Source organism: Canis lupus, chromosome 18, assembly GCF_003254725.2.
Source record: "Canis lupus dingo isolate Sandy chromosome 18, ASM325472v2, whole genome shotgun sequence".
In the NCBI taxonomy this organism is placed as follows: Eukaryota; Metazoa; Chordata; class Mammalia; order Carnivora; family Canidae; genus Canis; species Canis lupus.
The window spans coordinates 40228584-40250501 of NC_064260.1; the positions used below are offsets into that span (position 1 = coordinate 40228584).

Consider the following 21918-nt stretch of genomic DNA (forward strand, 5'->3'; position numbering starts at 1 on the left):
TTCTGTATTTATAGCTGAGTATCAAGTTGAAAATTAAAGGAATTATTTTATTCACTCTTTTTGCATTTTAAGGTGTGAAAAAAATGCCCAGCCTGTTTTAACTTTTTTTTCAACACAAGAGCCAATAGGTAATATAATATTTTATTTTTAAGATATCATCTGGTCATCTCATAGCATGTAAGCACAATTCTTAATGGCTACATCCTGAGGAGGAACATGTGAATAATAATTATACTCAATTTATTAATGAGGTTTAAGGTTGAAGCCTAAAACAGAGGGGATGTGCTTTCTGCTTGCCCACTTATCTCTTCCAGCAGTGAGGTCAGATGATAAGAGCGGATCTTATTCACAGTCATGGGCTTCAGAACCACAGCATGAGAATCAGACAAGCTTCTGCAAAATTACTTTCCTTCTAGGAGTGCATGATGACACCACACTTTCCTCAAGGCATTCTTCATCTCCGTGTTTCTCAGCGTGTAGATCAGAGGATTGAACATGGGGGCAATGATGGTGTAGAAAAGAGCCAACACTTTGTCTTCTGGGAAAGTTGTGGCTGGGCGAAGGTAAATGAACAGTGCAGGTGCAAAAAATAGAACCACGACTGTGAGGTGAGAAGTGCAGGTGGCAAGAGCTTTGCTGCGACTCTGTGCAGAATATGCCCTGATGCTGCACAGTATAAAACAATAAGACAGCGTCAGCACAGCAAAGGTCACCAAAGCAATTAGGCCTGAATTAGCAATGACTAAGAGACCTATGGCGTGTGTATTAGAACAGGCCAGCTTCAGTAAAGGATACACATCACAGAAGTAGTGATCTATCTCATTGGGGCCACAGAACGGCAGGAAGATGGTGAGAAGGAACTGACTGGTGGAATGTATAAACGCCCCCGTACAGCAGGCTGCGATGATTGCATTACATCTCTGTCTGCTCATGATGATGGTGTAGTGCAGGGGTTTGCAGATGGCCACGTAGCGGTCATAGGCCATCCCTGTGAGAATGAAGATCTCGATGCCTCCAAATAAATGTGTGGTAAAGAGTTGTGTCATGCAGTTACTGTAGGAAATGGTCTTCCTTTCTGCCAATAAGTCAGTCATTAGCTTGGGTGTCACAGTGGATGTGTAACAAAGGTCGGAGGCGGAGAGGTAATTAAGGAAGAAATACATGGGTTGCTCAATTAGCTGACTGCACATGATAGAAATCATTATAAGCAGGTTTCCTATCCAAATAGCAAGGTAGCAGAATAAAAATAATACAAAACAAAGGATTTCAATGTTCTTGTTTTTGGAAAGTCCCAAGAGAATGAATACAGTGACGTTATTGCTTTGATCCATGGTCCAGCATAGATAGAATACATGAATCACCTGAAATACAGAATCCATGAGGTCTATTTAAAAGTTTCTGGAATAGAGTGATGATCAGATCCTATTCGATGAATTTACTGGGTTGAATATGCTTCATTCAAATGTCTCAGAGGATAAAAATCAAATATTCAGTTAAAGTGACCCTCTAAGAAAACTCCGGGGGACCATAAGATTTTCATTAAATCTGCCAGCAAATTGTGATCAATGTCTGCTTTAGTCAACCTAAAGGCCTTTGATCATCCACAAATGAGTCTTGGATGCTGCTAAAAACATGGCACTGATTGCATAATAATATATGTAATCCAATAGTTTTATAATTTTAGGCTCAATCCTGTCTTGTATTTTCATGATGTTTGCACTTCCATATTTTTTTCAGCACTAACCTTATACATGACTTCTCAATTTCTATTTAAATTTCCTCTTCAACTCTCTCTATTACTAAGCTAACATGGTCACCCATACAATGAATAATCCCACTGTAATAGAAATGGAATTTTAAAGCAAAAATACTCATTTCCACAGTGGAGTTTTAAGAACTTGAATTAGTTTAAGGACAAGTTATTGAAAAATAACTTTTGATGATTCCCCAAATTAGATTATAGTGATATTAGCCAAGAAGTTAAAGAGGCTATTTTAATTTGAATAAAATTATAAAAGTGGATATACTACTGGCTTGAATTATTGATTAAACATACCTGAAATATGTTCCTTATCCCTGCACAAGTATAAAGGCTTTCTGTATAATTTTAAGTCTCTAAGTAAAGTAAGTCTTGGAATGTTCCCAGTCAAAACCATTTCATCCATCTGTCTGCACTTATTAGCAGTATGCTAAAAATATTACTTGAATTTCTAGTTATCTTGGCTTAGAAGGCTCCAGGTATATTTAATGTCCTGTCTGGAGTTCAAATCCTTGCAGATATAGGGCTACTATGATTAATTGCCACATATTTTAATGTCTTTAAAAAAATCATGTGTATAATCTGATCATTCATAATAATTTGGGGGGAATCCCTGGTTATATGTCTTAAGTCAGCTGCTAACTTCATATATAACTTTTTGCATGTCAGTTAATTTCTTTAAGTTTTTTCTTCATTTGAAACCTAGAAAAATATATCCTGTTCTATATAATTCAGACTATCTCTGAGACTCAACCTTGATCATAGATCAACTTTGATCATGATTATAGATCATAGATCTCTATATACCCTCTAAAAAGGGAAATATTGAAGCAAAAATATAAATTTAACATAAACCCTGGCTGTCCCAAATCTGAAATTTATATACCTTTCTGAATCTTCCAGACAAAACCAGGATCCTCCCTGAATGGATCATTGTCCCATGTTAGCTTCTCAAATTGAAATGGAAAATGTGTAAAAGGAAACACAGGATTATAAAACAGACTCAAGTCTCCATGAAAAGCTACAAATAAGCAAGCCAGTTCTAGAAAGAAACAAACGTGCAGCTCATGTGCTTCTAGAAAGCAATATATTTCTCACTTCTCAAGTATGAGTAGTGATATTACAACCTCAGCTATTGGCCAAGTGAAAAAAATGGGTAGGAGAAGACAATTTGGGTGGAAGCCCTAATACTACCACACCTTACATTAGGAACCTGGTATACTCTTGGCATATAAATTTCCTATCTGTAGAATAAAGGCACTAGCTTCAACTATCCGGATAAAATCATGATGTCTTTCACATAATTAAAAATACTTTATTCTTGGTCAATGTTTTGCTGACCATCTCTCTAAAGTTGTAATTATTGATCCTTTTTTATGTACAGACATCTAATAAAGTAGGTAGAATTAAAACACAACCTTGATCTTATTTTTCTAGAATATGTCATCCTACCCTCAGTAGATAACTAACACGTATTTGAATTTAGTCTTCTCTTAAACCAAAAAGTCTTAGACTGCAGAATTCACAGTAAAATCTACTTTAAAATTAGCTGCTAATTAATATATTTTCCTAACATAGCAGGTACTATTTTTTTTCAAAAGGTATTATTAGAGATTTATGCAAAATAATGGTAAAAAATTACTCACATATTTTCCTCTGCGCTTATTTTGAATGATTTCTTCTTTTATAATCTTTTATCCCATTCTTCATTGAAATCACAGGCATTCTTTAACTATTTGAATGATTTTCTTTAACTTTCTGACTTGAAAATTGTTCTCAGCTTAGCGAATGCTACTGATGAGTTTCACTTTCTAACTTCCCCCAAGGTATACTTTAAAAATTACAAAATTCATACATTTTTTGTAACTACTGTCACTTGTCACAATTTCAGTTCAAATAAACGATAGGAGTTTACCCCATAGCGGAAAAAAAAAAAGTCTTAAGGCAAGAAGAGGCCTTTTTTTCGAAAATTAATCAAATCATTATTTTATACTCTATTTGTGCCACCACATTATTCCTGAGGTTTTCAAAGCTCAAATGCTAAGTAAAATTTTAGGTAAAGTTTATATCCTAAAAGTATATTTGTTTTCTCCCAAGGTGTTGCTTATTTAGTTCGAGTTAATTATTTTCTGTCCCCAAATAATCAATTGACCAGTTAGTATCCTCTCAGATCCAAGTACCCACAACAGCTCTACAGCTGGATTACAAATGCCCTACACAAAAGGTAATTCTTCAGTGTGTTGTTAGAATCTCACTCATTAAAAAGTCCTTGGTGACTGAGATCTCTGTTTATGCAATTTGAATTGCTTTTTCCCTTTGCTATTAATCTGCGGATCAAACTATAGTCCTGGTCCTTATATTAAGAAATGATATCCCAGGGCACCTGGGTGTCTCAGCAGTTGACCTTCTGCCTTAGGCTCAGGGCTTGATCCTGGGGTCTTGGGATCAAGTCCCACATCAGGCTCCTTGCAGGGAGCCTGCTTCTCTATGTCTCTGCTTCTCTCTCTCTCTGTCTCTCGTGAATAAATAAATAAAATCTTAAAAAAAAGAGACAATATCTATCCATTCCCACATAGTGTTTTTATCATTCTCTGGGGGAAAGGATGTACATGTTCTTTAATGTATTTCACTTAAGGTAAATCTTCTAATTTCCATTTACAATAAAATTTGTAATGGTGTATCTCCATTAAGGTAAATCTCCACTTGAGGTAAATTAATTGTTATTAAGGTAAATTCTAAGGAAATTTACAGACATATAGATCTTTCTTTTGTATATTTTTAGGTTTACAAAATGCTCATTAAAATACTTTATCAAGAGGAGATTTGAAGGTTTTGTAATTTTGCTCTAGTCTTAGGTCATTTTCAATAACTGTTCCTCTTTTTACATTTCTATTCAAAACTAATACCTGATTCTGCTTTGCCCTCTGAGTTCCACTAATAGCAAATATTTAGTAAACTGTGCTCTATGTCAGACCTGAACCACTGATGGAGTTTAGCTCATTTCTCTTTACAACAACTCTATACAATAGATAATATCACCAATCTTATTTCACAAATGAAAGAACTGTGGCATTGTAAAGTGACAGTGATTCTTATGAAATGGAGGTGACACTTCTGGGGTGAAAGAGCATGAGTCTGTGGAAAGATAGAGATGCGATTTTTTTTTTTTGTCCTGAGTGAGAGTTAATGGGTTTATAATCATTCATTATTCTGTATATTAATGATTATTTGGGTGTCTTATTTAATGGTTAAAAATTATAAAAATAGCCAAGCATCATAGCCTTTGAAAATGTGCGCAACTTGTTAGTTTGCTTTGCTTCTAAAATACAAATTACCCAGGGATTCTGGGAGATCTTATGATCAGTCTATTCCCTACAATCCAAATAAACTTTTTCCCCCCAACTTTTTTCTCTTGCTGTTACGTGTCTCCCTCAATCTTGATTTAGTAGGTGTTTTTGCATCTCCTTCAGATCTCAGACTTTTCTCCATGGGATCCCCTATGTTCCTCTTCTCTTATCTTTTTCTTCACTGTCCCATTCCTTCTAGCTATACTTGTTTATCCAAAAAGCTCATCTACTCAATGGATTCTCCTCCTCCTTAGTAAAAGGATTGAAGTGTATCTTCTGAGATCCTTTAAGTACTTTATATCTATGATTCATTTTAAGCTATTTTGTGTAAACTGTGTCATAGTCTAAGTTCATTTTCTGTATATGGACATCCAGTTGCTCTAGCACTGTTTGTTAAAAACACCATCTTTTCTCCATCAAATTACCTTTTTCTTTTCGTTCCATTGATCTTTATGTGTATGCTTTTTACCAATACCACACTGACCAGTAATAGCACACAATCTTGATTACTCTACAGTAAGTCTAATTTTATAATAGGAGTCCTACAACATTGTAGCATTTAAAAAAAATTATTTTGGCTATTCTAGTTGCTTTGCCTATTCAAATGATTTTGAGAATCATCTTGCTGATATCTAAACAAAACAAAACAAAACAAAATTTGCTGAATTGGAGAAATTGACACCTTAACATCATTGAGTCTTTTAATTAATAGTGTATACTATTTGCTTAGTCTTTGATTTATTTCATTGTTGTTTTGTAATTTTCTGCATATAGCTCTTGCTTATACTTCACTAAATTTATATACAAATAGATTTTATTATAATTTTTTAAAATTTTAGATTTCAGTTTTTGATTGCTGGCTCTATTATACATGTGGACAGTGTATCCTATGAACTTGCTAAACTCACTTATTAGTTTCAAGAGGTATTTGTAGATTATTTGGGATTTTAACATAGGTAGTTGTGTTGCATAGAAATAAGGGCAGTTTCACTTGTTCTTCTACTTTCTATGACTTTTTTGGGAGTCTATTACATTAGCTAGGGCTTTCAAAACAATTTTGGATAATTAGTAGTAGAAAAAGACATCTTTGCCTTGTTCTAGATTATACAGGAAAATAAGTTAGTCTCCTACCATTAAGTTTTATATTAGCTATTGGTTATTCATAGATATTTTTATTAGGCTAATGAAGTTATTCATAGTTATTTTTATTAGGCTAATGAAGTTCATAGGTTGCTGAAGTTTTTGATCATAAAAAGATGTTGAATTCTGTTGAAAACTTTTTCTGCATCTATTGATATGATCTTTTGGTTCTCTTTCTTCAGTCTATTAATATAGTGAATTATGTTGATTGTTTTTCCATTGTTGAACAAGACTTAGGTGGTTTGGATGAACTCCACTTGGTTGTGATTTATTGCTGTTATTGATCTAATAATGTTTTGTTAAAAATTGTCATGTCTGTGTTCATGAGAAATAATGGTTTTTCATTTTCACTTCTTATGGTATTTTTTTTATAAATAGAGCTCTATTATTATCAAAAATATTATTTATATTTGTATTTAATGTATATGTAATGTAAATGTATATAAATACATTTGTATTTTTTAATGAAAAAAATGTAACACCAAGTGCTGCTTTCATATTAATCTACTACCTCATGGCAGCGTGGCACAGTGAAAAGAGCAGAGATGAGCCAGATAGGCAAATACGTCTGGGTTCACACTTGATCTTAGCCAAAAGGACGAGAATTTAAGATATTAGGTAGGTCTGGATTCAAAGCCCTGCTCTGCAGCAAACTGTAAGTGATATTGAGGAAGTCACTTCTTCAGACCTCAGCTTTCAACTCTGTAAAATGGAGATTACATCTACTTTTTAAAGTTACCATTAGGATGCAAAAGAAAATAAGAATATCATGCATTACACAGCATATACCACTAGAGCAAGCTTCCTATCACTATTAAGCTACCTATAGTAAACTCTAACCAATATTATTGTCTTTATTTACAAGAGAAATGACACTTCACTAAGCATTCTATTACAGCAAACTTAATTATCTCTTTTATTATTCAACAGTTAGAGGTAGTATAGCATCACACATAAGAGTTCTGCCTTCAGTCAGGGCGTGATCCTAGGGTCCTGGGATCAAGCCCCGCATTGGACTCCCTGCGAGGAGCCTGATTTTCCCTTTGTCTATGTATCTGCCTTTCTGTGTCTCTTGTGAATAAATAACTAAAATCTTAAAAAAAAAAAAAAAAAAGATAAAGAGTTCTGGCAAACCAGTGATGAGACTTGAGTTTGAATCTTAGCTCTACTGCATGCAGGTGAGTAGATCTGTACGGAATTTCCAACCTCCCAAATTCAGTCTCCTACCTTTAGAGATAAGAAATTCATGTATATTCCTTAACAAGGTATTTCAAATATATAAACAATTATTGTTGTCACTTATCTTTTTTTATTGAATTCTTTTAGGTATAAATCTGCTGAATCTCCATCAGGTAATACAAAAGCAACAATTATGATAGAAACACCTGAAGACACTTGCTTTCTGCCTCTTGCCCCTAAACTTTCCAGCCAAGCAAATGAGGCCTGCCTGTGATTTGGATGATAATTATAACTGTGGCAAGAATAAGCATTCATTTAGGTTATATGTGCTCTCTAAGTCATGCTGAGAATCTAAAGACATCAAGCTTCAACACAGTGCACAGCCATGTCTGAGAAAGTGGTTTTCCACACTGGGTAGGTCTGCAGTTTGCCCTGTAAGTGAAGCTGGAAGAACCTGGTCCTTCCCCACTGAGAATCCCAATGTAACATAAATGCTGAAATAAGAACAATTTAGAAACATCTCTTTGCATCAAATCAGCATTTGGCCTGGATTAGCATCCAACTCAAACACATTTTGATAAGTGATATAAATTAATTCACAGGAAAGCTGGGCCAGATGGAAAGAATATGGAGGAATTAATATTCTTGCAAGGAAGGGCCCCTACTTTGTTACTTTGTTACTCCTCTTTAAAGAGTTTACCTTGTGGGTGACTCAATATCATCCACACTTTCAGGCATGAAAATGGGAACAAGAATGATGGGGACATAGAAAAGTCTCAATCAGTTTGCACAAACAGGAAGCCACAATGTGGAGGCAGCTATTTTTGGAGAGAAAAGTTGGCATCAGGAACCTGGAGTTCTCCTCATGACTTCACTAGATAAATAAGATGCATATTTAATTGCATTAGCCCTGAGACATCCCTCCTGCCCTGACACTGTGCAGGATATTTCCAGATTCTGAAATGAAATGTGCAAACGTGGATGGAGAGTTAATAAAAAAATTAGAATGAGTTTCTCGTCAAAAGTCAGGAAGGGTAAGGTCTGAGACAGAGATATCTCCTCTGTCTTTGGCCAGTTTTACTTCCTCTTCTCTATCACCAACTTTCTCATTATCATCTGTACCTGAGTTCCAACTCTAGAGAGAGGCCAAGTCCAGAAATGGGTTCTAGAAGTCAGACACAGAGCACACCTGTTACCTACTCATCTCCTAGCTGCTTCATTCTCTTCCAAACCCATACCATTGGGCACATGCTCTAGCTGTCCAAACATCTGGATTGTGACACTTTTCTGCTCGCACAGGGAACAGCCTCCTACTGCCTTCCTAAAACCAGTCATAGTAACAGTATTGCATGCATACTAGTACCAGGAACTGCACAAAGACTTTTCCTCCATTATTACAAATGCTCCCAAAGACCCTGGGAGGAAATTATTATTCTGTTGTTTTTATTATTATTATTATCCTCAATGTTATGCAAACTTCATATTTGATCACTTCTAGATTCTAGAAAAAGCTGAAAAGCTTTTTCTCCAACATTGTTCCTTAAACCCCAACCAAACTGATTTCTCACTGTTTTCTCATATAAGCCTTGTATTTCTTCCCCTTTGATGCTTCTGAAAAAAGATATTTATTTATTTATTCATGAGAGACCCAGAGAGAGAGGCAGAGACATAGGCAGAGGGAGAAGCAGGTTCCCCGTGAGGAGCCCGATGCAGGACTCGATCCCAGGACCCCGGGATCATAACCTGAGCCAAAGGCAGACGCTCAAACACTGAGCCACCCGAGGTGTGTCCCAACATCTATTCCTTCTTAAAGCTCACCTCAAACACACCTCCTGCAATGAGGATTTCTCATATCTCTTTGCCAAAAATAACAGTTTCTCATAATTATCAGTGATATTACTGTACCACCTTGGGGGACTTCCATTTGATTTTGTGCATCTGTTTCTCCACTGCTAGACTGTCCATTTTTCAAGCAACTGGATGTCATGATACCCATGTCTGTGTTTGGCATTAGGCACATAATTCACATTTGCTCAAGGAATGTCATATAAATAAATACTAACCTTCAGGAAAGCATCTAATCTGTTTGGAGTGTCTGAGACATCTGTTTCCTCTCATTGATTAATTTTGTCTTTCCTTAATTTATCTTTTTACTCAAATGTAAAAATCAATATCAGAGTAAGCCCACTACAGTAGCATATTATTTTTCTAAATACATCTAATGACGACCATTTAATCAAGGCTCTGGCTGGCTCCATGGTAAGGTAAGAAATTAAGAGAGAAATCTATACAGAAAAACTTCCTGTGCCCTCCTCAATTAATTTTCCCAAGATTATCCACATGTTCATTTAGACAAGCTTGCACATAAGGAGAAATAAATTCTTTAACTTCATCCTTTTTCCCCTATCACATGGAGCACCACTGAAGGTGGTATTTCATATAATTCATTGAAGGTATTTTAACTTGTTCATAGGGCTCCATTGGAGTTTAATGGAAATCAATGACCCCCAAAACTTCCATTTGTTTTTATTTGTTTCTGACTTTAGTAAGATGTTTTTCACAGCCTGAGATTAACTCATTTATACTCAGGCTTATAGGGATATGCAAACATCTACTAAGCTATTTCTTCAGCAGAAATGATAAAAACAATTGTTCAAATGTTCATTATTATTATTCAACAAATAATTAAATCATAGCATCTTCCCTAAGCCAGCATGGCTTGCCAGGCATGGCAAAAGAAGAAGGTATCAACAGTTGGGTAAAGAAAGAGGAATACATAACCATGGGGTTAAAGGAGGTTAGATTAAAACTGGCTCTGAAGGACATGTATCCTTGAAAGTGAAATAAATCCCAGACAGGAGAAAAAGGTGGGTGACAAATAATGAATGACTGAAATGGAACAGGTAAATTCGAAAAAAATATGGAGGAGTTACAAGATAAACCAAGTTGGGAATAGGCAGGAAATCAGAGAAAATAAAAATCCACGGAGGTTTAAACTTTTTAATCAGAAAAAATAGTTGTAGCCAAGACATTTTGAAGTGGTAAGATCAGTACCCAGAAATGTAAAGCTGGGTGAGCTCAGAGTGGGGCCAGTTTAGTTCTACTGCCACTTACTGAGACCCTACTAGGGCCAATGTGCCATGCTAAGAGCTACTGAGACCACCAAGACAATAAAGAAAGGTCTTGCCCTCCAGACGCCTAACAAAATGACAAAAAAAAAAAAAAAAAAAAAAAAGCTATTGATGTAGGAATGAGTTAGACAGGGATAGATAGGGAAAGATAATGGAAAGGCCCCAGAGTCAGGTTCTTACCCATTCAAAAAAAACAGAGATAGGACAGTAAAAACAAACAAACAAACAAACAAACAAACAAAAAATAAACCGGGCTCCCTAGCTCCAAAATGTTAGGGAGTGGGATGCCTGGGTGGCTCATTGATTGAGCATCTGCCTTCAGCTCAGATCCTGATCCCAGGGTCCTGGGATCAAGTCCCTCATTGGGCTCCCCACAGGGGACAGAAACAGAAATAGGGTTTCTATTGCTGGATTTGATTTCCTTGTAGTTCGTTATATTTTTATGGCCATGTTCCTGAGAATAATGGTCTTTAGTGTTCATTTCTTGCAGTATTTTCGCCTAGACTTGGTATTGGGATAATAGGACCTCATAAAGTGAGTTTGGAAATGTTCTTTTTTCACTTGAAGATCATGTGTAGACTTAATATTATTGCTTTCTTGTATGTTTGGTAGAGTTCAGTACTGAAGCCATCTGGGCCAGACGTTTTCTTTCATGGATGGTTTAATTCAATTTCTTTAATAGATATAAACCTATTCAGATGATATATTTCTTCCTCCTTTGGTGAGTTTTTGTAGTGTGTGTCTCTCGAGAAATTTGACGAACATATAACATATGTTTGTCAATTATGTGTCTCTCGAGAAATTTGACAAACATATTGACATGTTTGTCAATTATGACAAACATAACAAAATTATGTCATAAAATTATTCATAATATTCCCTATTATCCTTTTAATGTCTCTGTAGGATGAGGGATGTCTCCTCCCTCATTCTTAATCCTGTCAATGTGTCTTCTTTCTTTGTTCTTGGTTATCTTGGATAGAGGTTTATAAATTGTGTTATTCTTTTTAAAGAAAAGACTCTTGATTTCATCAATTTTACAGACTTCTTTTGTGTTGACAGTGTAATTAATTTCCTGCTTAATATTTATTATATTCTTCCTCCAGCTAGGTTTGGACTTTATTTGTTCTCCTAATTTTCGAGGATAAAAACTTAGGTTATTGATTTTAAATTTCTTTAAAATGCATTCAGTTGGTATTTAAATTTCCTCAAAGCAGTGCTTTAACTGCCCACCCCATTTTAATATGATGTATTTTTTAAATATTTATTCATGAGAGACACAGAAAGAAAGGCAGAGACACAGGCAGAGGGAGAAGCAGGCTCCCTGCGGGGAGCCTGTCGTGGGACTCGATCCCAGGACCCTGGGATCACAACCTGAGCTGAAGGCAGATGCTCCACCACTGAGCCACCCAGGTGCCCAAAAACTGTCTTTCCTGTTCTTCCTTTAAAGCTGCTATATCTGAGAGGGTAGGCAGAGAAGCAGAATAATTAAAATACATGTGATGAATATGTGATATATAAATATATGCATTAAAAGGGCATTCTTTAAGAGTCGGGAGTGATGTGTGAGGTTACATTAGTATTCCCAAACCTTTAAAAGCAGTTAAGTATATCCTAAAGGCTAAATGACATACAATACAAAACGGGAACCTCAATATTTATTAAATACAAAAAGCTGATGGAAATAACAGCATGAGCAATATAAAATTTTATAATCATTGAATTGGCAAAATTAAACATAATCATGTCAGATCTAGAGAGAAGTTATATTTGAAGAGAGTTGAAGGAAGGTATCACATTAGTAAGATACCTTGGGACTCATAGCATTCAATGAAATGATCATTAAAAATTGAGAACAAAATATTACAGTGACAAAAAAAAACACAGAATGTACTTGATGGAGAATATTTATTTTTGCTTAAAAATATCCCATAATCTCACATAGTACCATGAATTAATTTGCTTAAAATATTCCATAACATCTCATAGCACGTTGTAAATTAATTCCTTTATATTTTTTGCAGATAAGTCTTTTCACACTTCTCCTTTTCCTCATTCATGATCATGCAGCTGAATAATATGAATAAATTTTTCTGCTTAGGTTGATCCAGGAAGAAAGTAGTGTTTGTCACTTTTTTGCTTTTCTTCTTGGGGATGTAGCTGGGTAACTTTCTGATTATTACTACTTTCAAGTCCAGCCGGGCACTCGGGAGTCTGGTATACTTCTTCCTTTTCCATTTATCCTCATCTGACACCTGCTTCTGTACTCCCATAGCCCCTAGAATGATTATGGATGTCCTTTTGAAGAAGACCACTGTCTCTTTCAGTAAGAACATGATACAAATTTTTTCATTCCGTTTCTTTGGCTCCCTGGAGATCTTCATCCTCATCCTCATGACTGCTGACCGCTATGTGGCCATCTGTAAGACCTTGCACTACACAACCATCATACGTTGACGGATCTGTGCTGTGCTGGTGGCTATGGCCTGAGTGGGGTCCTGTGCACATTCTTTAGTTCAGACATTTCTGGCCTTGAGTTTACCGCTCCATGGTCTCAGTGTGATTGATTGCTATCTTTGTGACTTGCAGCTTTTGTTGAAACTTGCCTGTGCAGACACCTATGTGATCAATCTACTTCTGGTGTCCCAAAGTGGGGCCATTTGTACATTGAGTTTTGTCATGCTGATGTGCTCCTATGTTATATATAACCTTGCAGTCTCTGAAAACCACAGTGCTGAGGGGAGGAGAAAAGCCCTCTCCTACATCATTGTGGTCATCTTGTTCTTTGGTCCTTGTACATTTATATACATACATCCTGCAACCACCTTCTCTGTGATTAAGATAATAGCTTTGTTTTATATAATTGGAATACCTTTGCTCAACCCTCTGATTTATACTCTAAGGAATGCAGAAGTGAAAGGCATCATAGGAAATTATGGAGCAAGAAGGTGATTTCAGATGACTGGAGATGAAAGGGAGTTTCAAAATTTTCTTTATAGTTTGAATTTGTTTAGAAGTCCAAAAAGAATATAACCTTATTAATGAGGAGCTAATACAATCCTGTCTTTGGACATGAACAGTACGTCTTTCAGGAAAATAAGTAATATGAATACACACACTCATTGGTGTTAGGTCCGTTTTATGTAGAGGAATAGACAGCGTAAGGTACAAACAGGTATGTAAGGTCTATAGCTTTAGGTGTTCTTCACCATTCTGTCTCTGCCTGTCTTGCCTGCCCAGTCACTTGTGGTTTTGACCTACTGCTTTCTCTGCCCCTCTTCGTGTTGACTCCTGGTGTTCCGCCTGTACCACCCTATATGTTTGCATCCACACACTGGAGGTTTTCTCTCTTCCAGGTTCCTGTATTAGGCACTTTTGTGTCATCATAGCTGATCATGAACCTTCAGTTTAGTTGTTCTTCCTGGCTTGGTAGGAAGTATTAGATTCAAATAATTACAGGAGCTTCACATTGTAAAGGAAAATATGTAATCTAATAATCTCCCAATTTTAGGGGTTATATTCCAAAATCCTTTAAAAAAAGATTTATTTATCTATTTTAGACAGAGAGAGAGGGAAAGAGAGGGACAGACAGAGAGAGAGAGAGGGAGCATGAGCAGAGAGGCAGAGGAAGAGAGAGAATTTCAAGCAGACTCCCTCTTGAGCATGGAGGTGGAGATGGGGCTCGATCCCATGATCCTGAGCTAAAATCAAGAATCAGATGCCACCCAGGCTCCTCTATATTCTGAAATCATATGATGTGCTTACCTACATCTTTGTAGAACAGTACCAGAACTTAGAAAATTCAAGTTTCTTAATAGTTCTTTGCTATTAGGAAAGGCTTTAATGGTTGAATTTAAATACATCAGAGTATTCTTTTGGTAAAATCAAGTTTATGCTTTTATATTGATTCCTTCTAATTTCAGGGGTGATAGGTTTCTCTTGAGTTATACCAATTATAGTGATTTGTTTATGTTATTTGTTATTATATTTATAGCATAGATGACCCAAACTAAGAATGATAAATTTATGTGGTAGAAGTAGAGAGTGTAAGCAGTAGATAATAGTGAATTTTAAAATATTAATTACTGAAACAATAGATGAGAGGATATTTAGGCTTTGAAACAAAAATATTTATATCACAGATATGAATTCTGAATTTCCTTTCTAGATAAGAAAAAACTGGTAGTAGTAAAAAAAAGTCACTGGTTGGCAAAGATTCAAGGATAGAGGAGAAGAGGTGACTAGGCCGAGCAGAGGACATTTTTAGGGAAGGGAAGCTATTCTGTATGATACTGTAATGGTGGATACATGACATAGTAAATATGTCAAACTCCATAAAACTTGACAACACCAAGAATAAATCCTAATGTAAGCCACGGACTTTAGGAATATTGTACCAGTATTGATTTACCAGCGGTAACAAATGTGCCACACCTCTGCAAGAAATAAGAAAACAGAAATTACGAGGGGCAGAGAGTGTATATGGGAAATAACTGTACTTTTTGTGTCATGTTTCTACAAACCTAAATCTGCTTTAAAAAATAAAATCTATTTAAAAATATATTTGTGACAATATGCCATTATGTCATTGCAGTCTTTAAAAATATTTTATTTGAATTTTATGCAAATTTATTATATAAGTACATCTTTTAAGCCACATTTTGATTCCCCCAAATCCATTACAATTTATGCTATATAAATCTCATTAATGAATATAAAATATTAAATTTTCTGTGAATACCTTTTTAAAAATTGAGATATTCTAAAGTTGCAAGCACGAATTTGAATGCTGTGACACCTCATTCATAAAGAATTTCAGCAAAAGGTGTTAGCTACATTTGACAGGACAGTCTTTAATATTTTTTAAGTTTACATGTTTTTCTCTTTTTCTTTCCATTTGCTTTCTTCTTATAACATGCAACCTTTGTCAACATTTTCACGTCAATAAACATAGAAGTGGATATAATTTTTATAAATAATTTAAGGCTCAAATAATAGCAAAATATGTTTGGGTTTTACTATTAAAATATCTAGATCTATCTTAGATTCTGATATGGAATAATTCTATGGTCTACCTCTTCAAAATCTCAGGCAGGATTTTGTGTAATAAAGATGACTGAGAAAGTTTGGCATCTAAAAAATTCTCATCATAAGAAAATAATTTTGGGATGCCTGGGTGGCTCAGTGGTTGAGCTTCTGCTTTTGGCTCAGGGCATGATCCTGGAGTCCCAGGATCAAGTCTCACATCAAGCTCTTTGCAGGGAGCCTGCTTCTCCCTCTGCCTGTGTCTCTGCCTCTCTCCGTGTGTCTCTCATGTCTCATGTCTCTCATGAATAAATAAATAAAATCTTAAAAAAAGAAAATAATTTGTAAGTATGTGTGGTGACTCATTAGCTAGACACATTGAGGTGACTATTATGCAACATATACTCATATCAAATAATTATTTGTATACCAGAAACTAATATAATGTTATACATGATTTATATCTCAATTTAAAATAAAAGACAATGCTCTCAACTTATTGAACATAGCAAACATTGTAAGAAGGCCAAAGTGAATGGGATCCCTGGGTGGCGCAGCGGTTTGGCGCCTGCCTTTGGCCCAGGGCGCGATCCCGGAGACCCGGGATCGAATCCCACGTCGGGCTCCCGGTGCATGGAGCCTGCTTCTCTCTCTGCCTCTCTCTCTCTCTCTCTCTGTGACTATCATAAAAAAAAAAAAAAAAAAAGTCCAAAGTGACTTCTGTGAAAATTGTTGGTTTTATAGAATGCTAAACTCTCATGAACATAGAATGTGTGTCGCCTGGGTGGTCAGTTAAGCATCTGCCTTTAGCTCAGGTCATGAGCCCAGGGTTCTGAGATGGAACCATGCATCAGACTCTCTGCTCAGTGGGGCGCCTGCTTCTTTAACTCCCTCCGCCCCTTCCTGCTCATGTTCTTTCTCACTATCTCGCTCTCTCTCTCTCTCTCAAATAAATAAATAAAATCTTTTTTTAAAGGCCTTTAAAATGAATCTGTGTTTTGATTATCTGAACTTCTGTTTCATTTTTAGAGAAAGCTTTATTTGGCCCAACTAAGTAAATAAACATTATAGTACATGCCTAGGTGAAAAGTTTTAATCTGGACTATTTCTGTTTATTTGTGAATAACCATTGAGAATGTGTGTCCACTTCCTCTCTGCTGTAATAGCTCTAGTTAATTTTACCTTCCTCATTATTTTTTTCACCTCTTTATACGTCTGGTATAGTGCTTCCAGACTGATTATAACTCTTGCGTTTTACTTAGACAATCTAAAATGCTTTCCATATTTTTACCATCTTCTTTTTTTTTAAGATTTTATTTATTTATTCATGAGAGACACACACAGAGAGAGAGAGAGAGAGGCAGAGACACAGGCAGAGGGAGAAGCAGGTTCCATGCAGGAAGCCCAACGTGGGACTCGATCCAGGGTCTCCAGGATCACTCCCTGGGCTAAAGGTGGCACTAAACTGCTGAGCCACCCGGACTACCCCTATCATCTTCCTTTTAATAAAATCCTGTTATCTAGCATCTTCTCTATAATGATCTTTGCCGTTTCTTAAGCAACCTTTTTAAAATCCTATTAAACATGCAAAAAAGGCCTTTCATAAATTATTTATTTTGGTAGAAAATCTTTTTCAGATGTATCTTCTTCATTCTAGTTTTCTAGTTACAAAATTTGATACATCTATCATGCCATAGTGTATATTTTTAATTAATAAACTTTATTTCTTAAAGCAGCTTTAGCTTCACAGGAAAACTGAGCAAAAAGTACAAATATTTCCCATATAACCTGTCCCCACACACAGACAACCTCCCCTACCAGAGTGATATATTTGTTAAAATCAAAGGAATCTATGCTGGCACATCATTACCTCCTCAGATCGAGTTTTCATCAGGCTTCACACTTGATGTAGTACATTTTATGATTTGCAATGTATAATGACATGTATCCACAGCTTTAGTAACATACAGAAGTGCTTCATGCTCTAAAAATCCTCTGTGATCTGCCTTTCCATTCAACCCTCCACACTAACCCTTGGCAAACACTGATGTTCTCAAAGTCTCCATTGTTTTGCCTTGTCCAGGATTCATATATTTTCAATCACATAATATGTAACCTTTACAGATTGGCTTCTTTCACTTATTAATATACATCGAAGTTCTCTACATATCATCTCATTCCTTAATAGCTCATTTCTTTTTAGTGCTGAATAATATTCTATTGCCAGATGAACCATGATTTATTTGTCTATTCACCTATGGAGGGACTTCTTGGTTTCTTCCAAGATGTTTGGCAATGATGAACAAAACAGCTTCAAACATTCGTATGAGCCCAAATATGTTCACAACATATAATTTGGTTTGCTTTTGGTTTTAGATCATGGTCTAATCTGTCTTTTGCTAGGCTGTTGTTCTTTTCTCTTTATAGTATAAAATGTCTTTGGTTCTGGATCCAATAGCTTCCCATTTACTTATCAATTTTAGGCAGGTAGGGGTTTATCAACACTTACACTTTATTATTGATTTTCTTAAGTTTTACAGAAAATGTTCTGTATTCTGGTCAATAGGTGGAATAACAAGAAATTATGTTTTTAGCCTCCTGAGTTATTGATTTTTGCTCTGTCTTAACTAGGTATTACTATTATTTTTAATATGAATTCAGGAAAAATGATCATCCGGAGCACTTTAAAACAAGTTCTACTATACAGATTTCTTTGTTGCACAGCTGATTTTGGAATGCCACTAGAGGATGTATAAATGAATATTCTATCATAAAGATATTCATGATGATTTAAAGTCATTATATTAATTTTAGATTTCATTTTCATCACTAGTGCAGAATGTGTATCACTATAAGCACTGGCATATAAGTCCAGGATTTTTAATAGAATTATCATTAAAATTGTTTTGCCTTGATAATTCACTGACCAATTAGTGTTGCCTTATTTGCTTTAGCCCAGACAGATTTTTCTGCAGGTAACCCTGTCCACATCTCCATAATACTCCATAAAATTAAGTATTCAATTAATTCTGGTATGTGGCAATTAATATTCATTTAACTATTTATTTAAATTTCTTTCTTATTCCTCTTTTTTTATGCATTCATTTCATGATAGTGATGGATAAAGTCTATGAAATATTTCTAGCTTGCTTAGTCACATCAAGCCCTTTTCTTTTATAAAGTTGCTTAGCTATACTGTTTCTTCAAATTAATTGTGTGCTTTCCTTGAAAATAATGTTTGACACCAAACTTTTGTCATGGCATTTTTCATTTCTGCATTTCTCAGAGTATAGATTATGGGATTCAACATAGGAGCGATGATGGTATAAAATAGAGCAAATACTTTGTCCTCAGGGAGAGTAGTTGGAGGTCGTAGGTAGTCAAAGATTGAAGGCCCAAAGAATAAGATGACAACAGTGATATGAGACCCACAGGTGGAAAGGGCTTTGTGTCTTCCCTCAGCTGAGTGATGTCTTAGACTAAACAATATAATAACATAAGAAACAAATAAGACAACAAAGGTAACTAAGGCAACCATACCTGAATTGGCAACCACAAGGACACCAATGATGTAAGTATCAGTGCAGGCAACTTTCAGCAAAGGGAAGATATCACAAAAGTAGTGATCGATTTCATTAGGACCACAAAATGGCAATTGGATTGTCATTGATAATTGAGGAAAAGAATGAAGAGCCCCACCAGCCCAAGCAGCTAAGACTAGGAGATGGCACCTTGCCCTGTTCATGATAAGCATGTAGTGGAGAGGCCTGCAAATAGCAACATAGCGATCAAAGGCCATGACAGTAAGGACAAAGATCTCAATACTCCCAAAGAAGTGCATGGCAAAAACTTGTAACATGCAATTACCATAAGAGATGGTTTTAGTCCCCCCTAGTAGGTCAGCAATTAATTTGGGTGTAACGCTAGAGGTATAGCAGATGTCCATAGAGGATAAATGGCTGAGGAAGTAGTACATTGGTTGGTGAAAAAGAGGGCTGCATCGAATGGAGACAAGGATTAGAAGGTTTCCTACCAACAGGGCAATATAACAGAATAAGAAGAGTACAAAGCAAAATATTTGCATGTTCTGGTCATATGAAAGTCCTAGAAGAATGAATTCTGAGATGTTTCTCTGCCGCTCCATTTACTCTAGTTTGCTGTATGTTACACACAATGAGTTATGTATCTGAAGGAAATAAACATAAATTTGGTGAAAACTTAACAGTATGAACTGAATGATAAAAAATTTACTAAGAGTAGATTGACATAAATATAATATTAATATTAATTATTCTTGATTTCTTAAAGTGTTTTATCTTTTTATTAACTCTTATTTTACAAAAGTATTATGGAATAATTTTATATTGAAAATAATGGAAATAATTATGTATGCTATTCAATTTTGCTGGTAATGATTTCTAAATATTTAAATGATATTTTGAAAATTAAAAAATTAAATTAAAAATTATTTATTATTATTAATTATATTATTTATATAACAAAGGAGATTTTAAAAAAATTGTCCCAAGTCAAAATAGTTTTGTCGCATATATTTTAAATACGTGTGCCTAATGCATGAGGTCAACTTTCCTCTTTTTACCATTTTCTGGTCAAATTCCATGAATCATTAAATTGCCCAAGTATGTTTGAATCATGGCTCTTGCCAAAAATTTCATGTGTTTTATATACAATCTAAGGAACTAATGTCAATAAAAAGGGATGATACAGAAGGTAATGTTAGTCAAACTTTGTGGCCAGATAGCATGCAGTGGTATTTATTCAAACAAAATAATGAAAAATTCATTTATTTGCATCTTTTGTATCTGATGTGTAATTTTAAGACATTATTTAATCAGTACAAAAGGAGTTAAGAATAGAAAGAATGCTCTTTCAGGAGTTATTTTCCTCAAGATAAAGAATTATCTATCCCTAGTGGTTTGAACAACTAGTGCACCTTCTATATTTCTCTGGATCTGATGTGACAGTCATATCTAGGTCCCTAGATGTCTATTTTTTAAAAACCCCAGAATGCTTTTGTAGCAAAGTTACAGATGGTTATAGAAACCATCAACTCTAGTGATTCTCAAAATTAATATCTATGCATTTTATAGTGTTGAAGACTATTATATATATACATACATATATATGTAGTAGGTCTCTATATATTTTATATATATAGTATATCTCTCTCTATATTATTTGTATGTATATGTTTATTTATAAACATATATAAGTTATAAATTTATAAAATACATAATTTATAATTATGTGTGCACATATATAAATATATATCTTTAAATATATTTAATAGAGAGGCATTTAGAAATGGTCCATACTGTTGGACAGCAATTTTGCTTTAAATTATCATTCAAAACTCTAACTTCACAAAGGAGTAATTTTTAGTGTGTTCCTACCTTTTTGAAAATAATAATCAGTTACAGAGTATTCAGCAGTTAACCTTCACTAAAGAGTGTTGAAAAGTTTTAGGGAGGTAGAGTTCATTGTTCGTAGTTTTTACTCATTGCAGGTGATACTGATTCTTTGTTTTTTGTGTTGTTGTTGCTGTTGTTTTGTTTTGTTTTGTTTTAAGATTTTATTTATGTATTTATTTGTTTATTTATTTGATACAGAGAGAGAGAGGCAGAGACATAGGCAGAGAGAGAGAAGCAGGCTCCTCACAGGGAGCCTGATGTGGGACTTGATCCCGGACCTGGGATCATGCCCTGAGCCAGAGGCAGATGCTCAACCACTGAGCTACCCAGACGTCCCTGATTCTTTGTTAATGAGGTAGAAATAAGGTTAATTTTTCACATACATTGATTTACCTAAAACAATCTATCTTAAAAAGAATTACTATGCAAGATGACTGCAAACACTTTAAAGACAGAATTCACATGATTAACTCAAATCTCTGATTTTAAAAAAGAGTCTTAGATCAAGAGAATCTAAACATTTCTTGGGATGGGGAAGCAATACAGTGTGAATGCCAGGAGACAGAAATCCTGATTCTCCCTCAATTTGGGACTATTTTAATGGAAGAGAGCTGAGACGGATGATGAAGGGTGTCATGAATGAAAGCTTGAAAAGACTATCTTGAATCTTCATCTGAGTAGAAAAGAATATGCAAGACTAATCCATCTGTCTTTTTGAGTATTTATGTAAGTAAAGATATATGGACTATCCAACATAAATGTATCTGGAATTCTCTCATCTAAATCATTTTGAAATAAATTTCCTTCAGCTTTACCAACATGTACGTTGCTTAAATCAGGATTTCTCCTTTTTTCTAGACCATCGTTGGCATTGAAGCCACAATAGTGCTTCATCTGTCTCATCT

The 21918-nt window shown here is 35.1% G+C and overlaps 2 protein-coding genes across 2 annotated transcripts; both read right to left on the reverse strand.

Moving 5' to 3' along the window:
• Window positions 1-401: 401 nt before the first annotated feature.
• On the reverse strand, window positions 402-1331 carry LOC112663117 (olfactory receptor 4P4). The gene has a single exon (XM_025451698.3). It carries the CDS (start codon window positions 1329-1331, stop codon window positions 402-404), a length of 930 nt encoding a protein of 309 aa, XP_025307483.3.
• A 17458-nt stretch (window positions 1332-18789) lies between these two features.
• LOC112663642 (olfactory receptor 4P4-like) lies at window positions 18790-19725 on the reverse strand. Its single transcript, XM_025452711.3, has one exon. It carries the CDS (start codon window positions 19723-19725, stop codon window positions 18790-18792), a length of 936 nt encoding a protein of 311 aa, XP_025308496.3.
• Between the last annotated feature and the right edge of the window lie 2193 nt (window positions 19726-21918).

Excerpts from the sequence above, each read along its gene's own strand:
- LOC112663117 (XM_025451698.3), bottom strand. The coding sequence starts at position 1,331 with ATGGATCAAAGCAATAACGTCACTGTATTCATTCTCTTGGGACTTTCC.
- LOC112663642 (XM_025452711.3), bottom strand. The coding sequence starts at position 19,725 with ATGGAGCGGCAGAGAAACATCTCAGAATTCATTCTTCTAGGACTTTCA.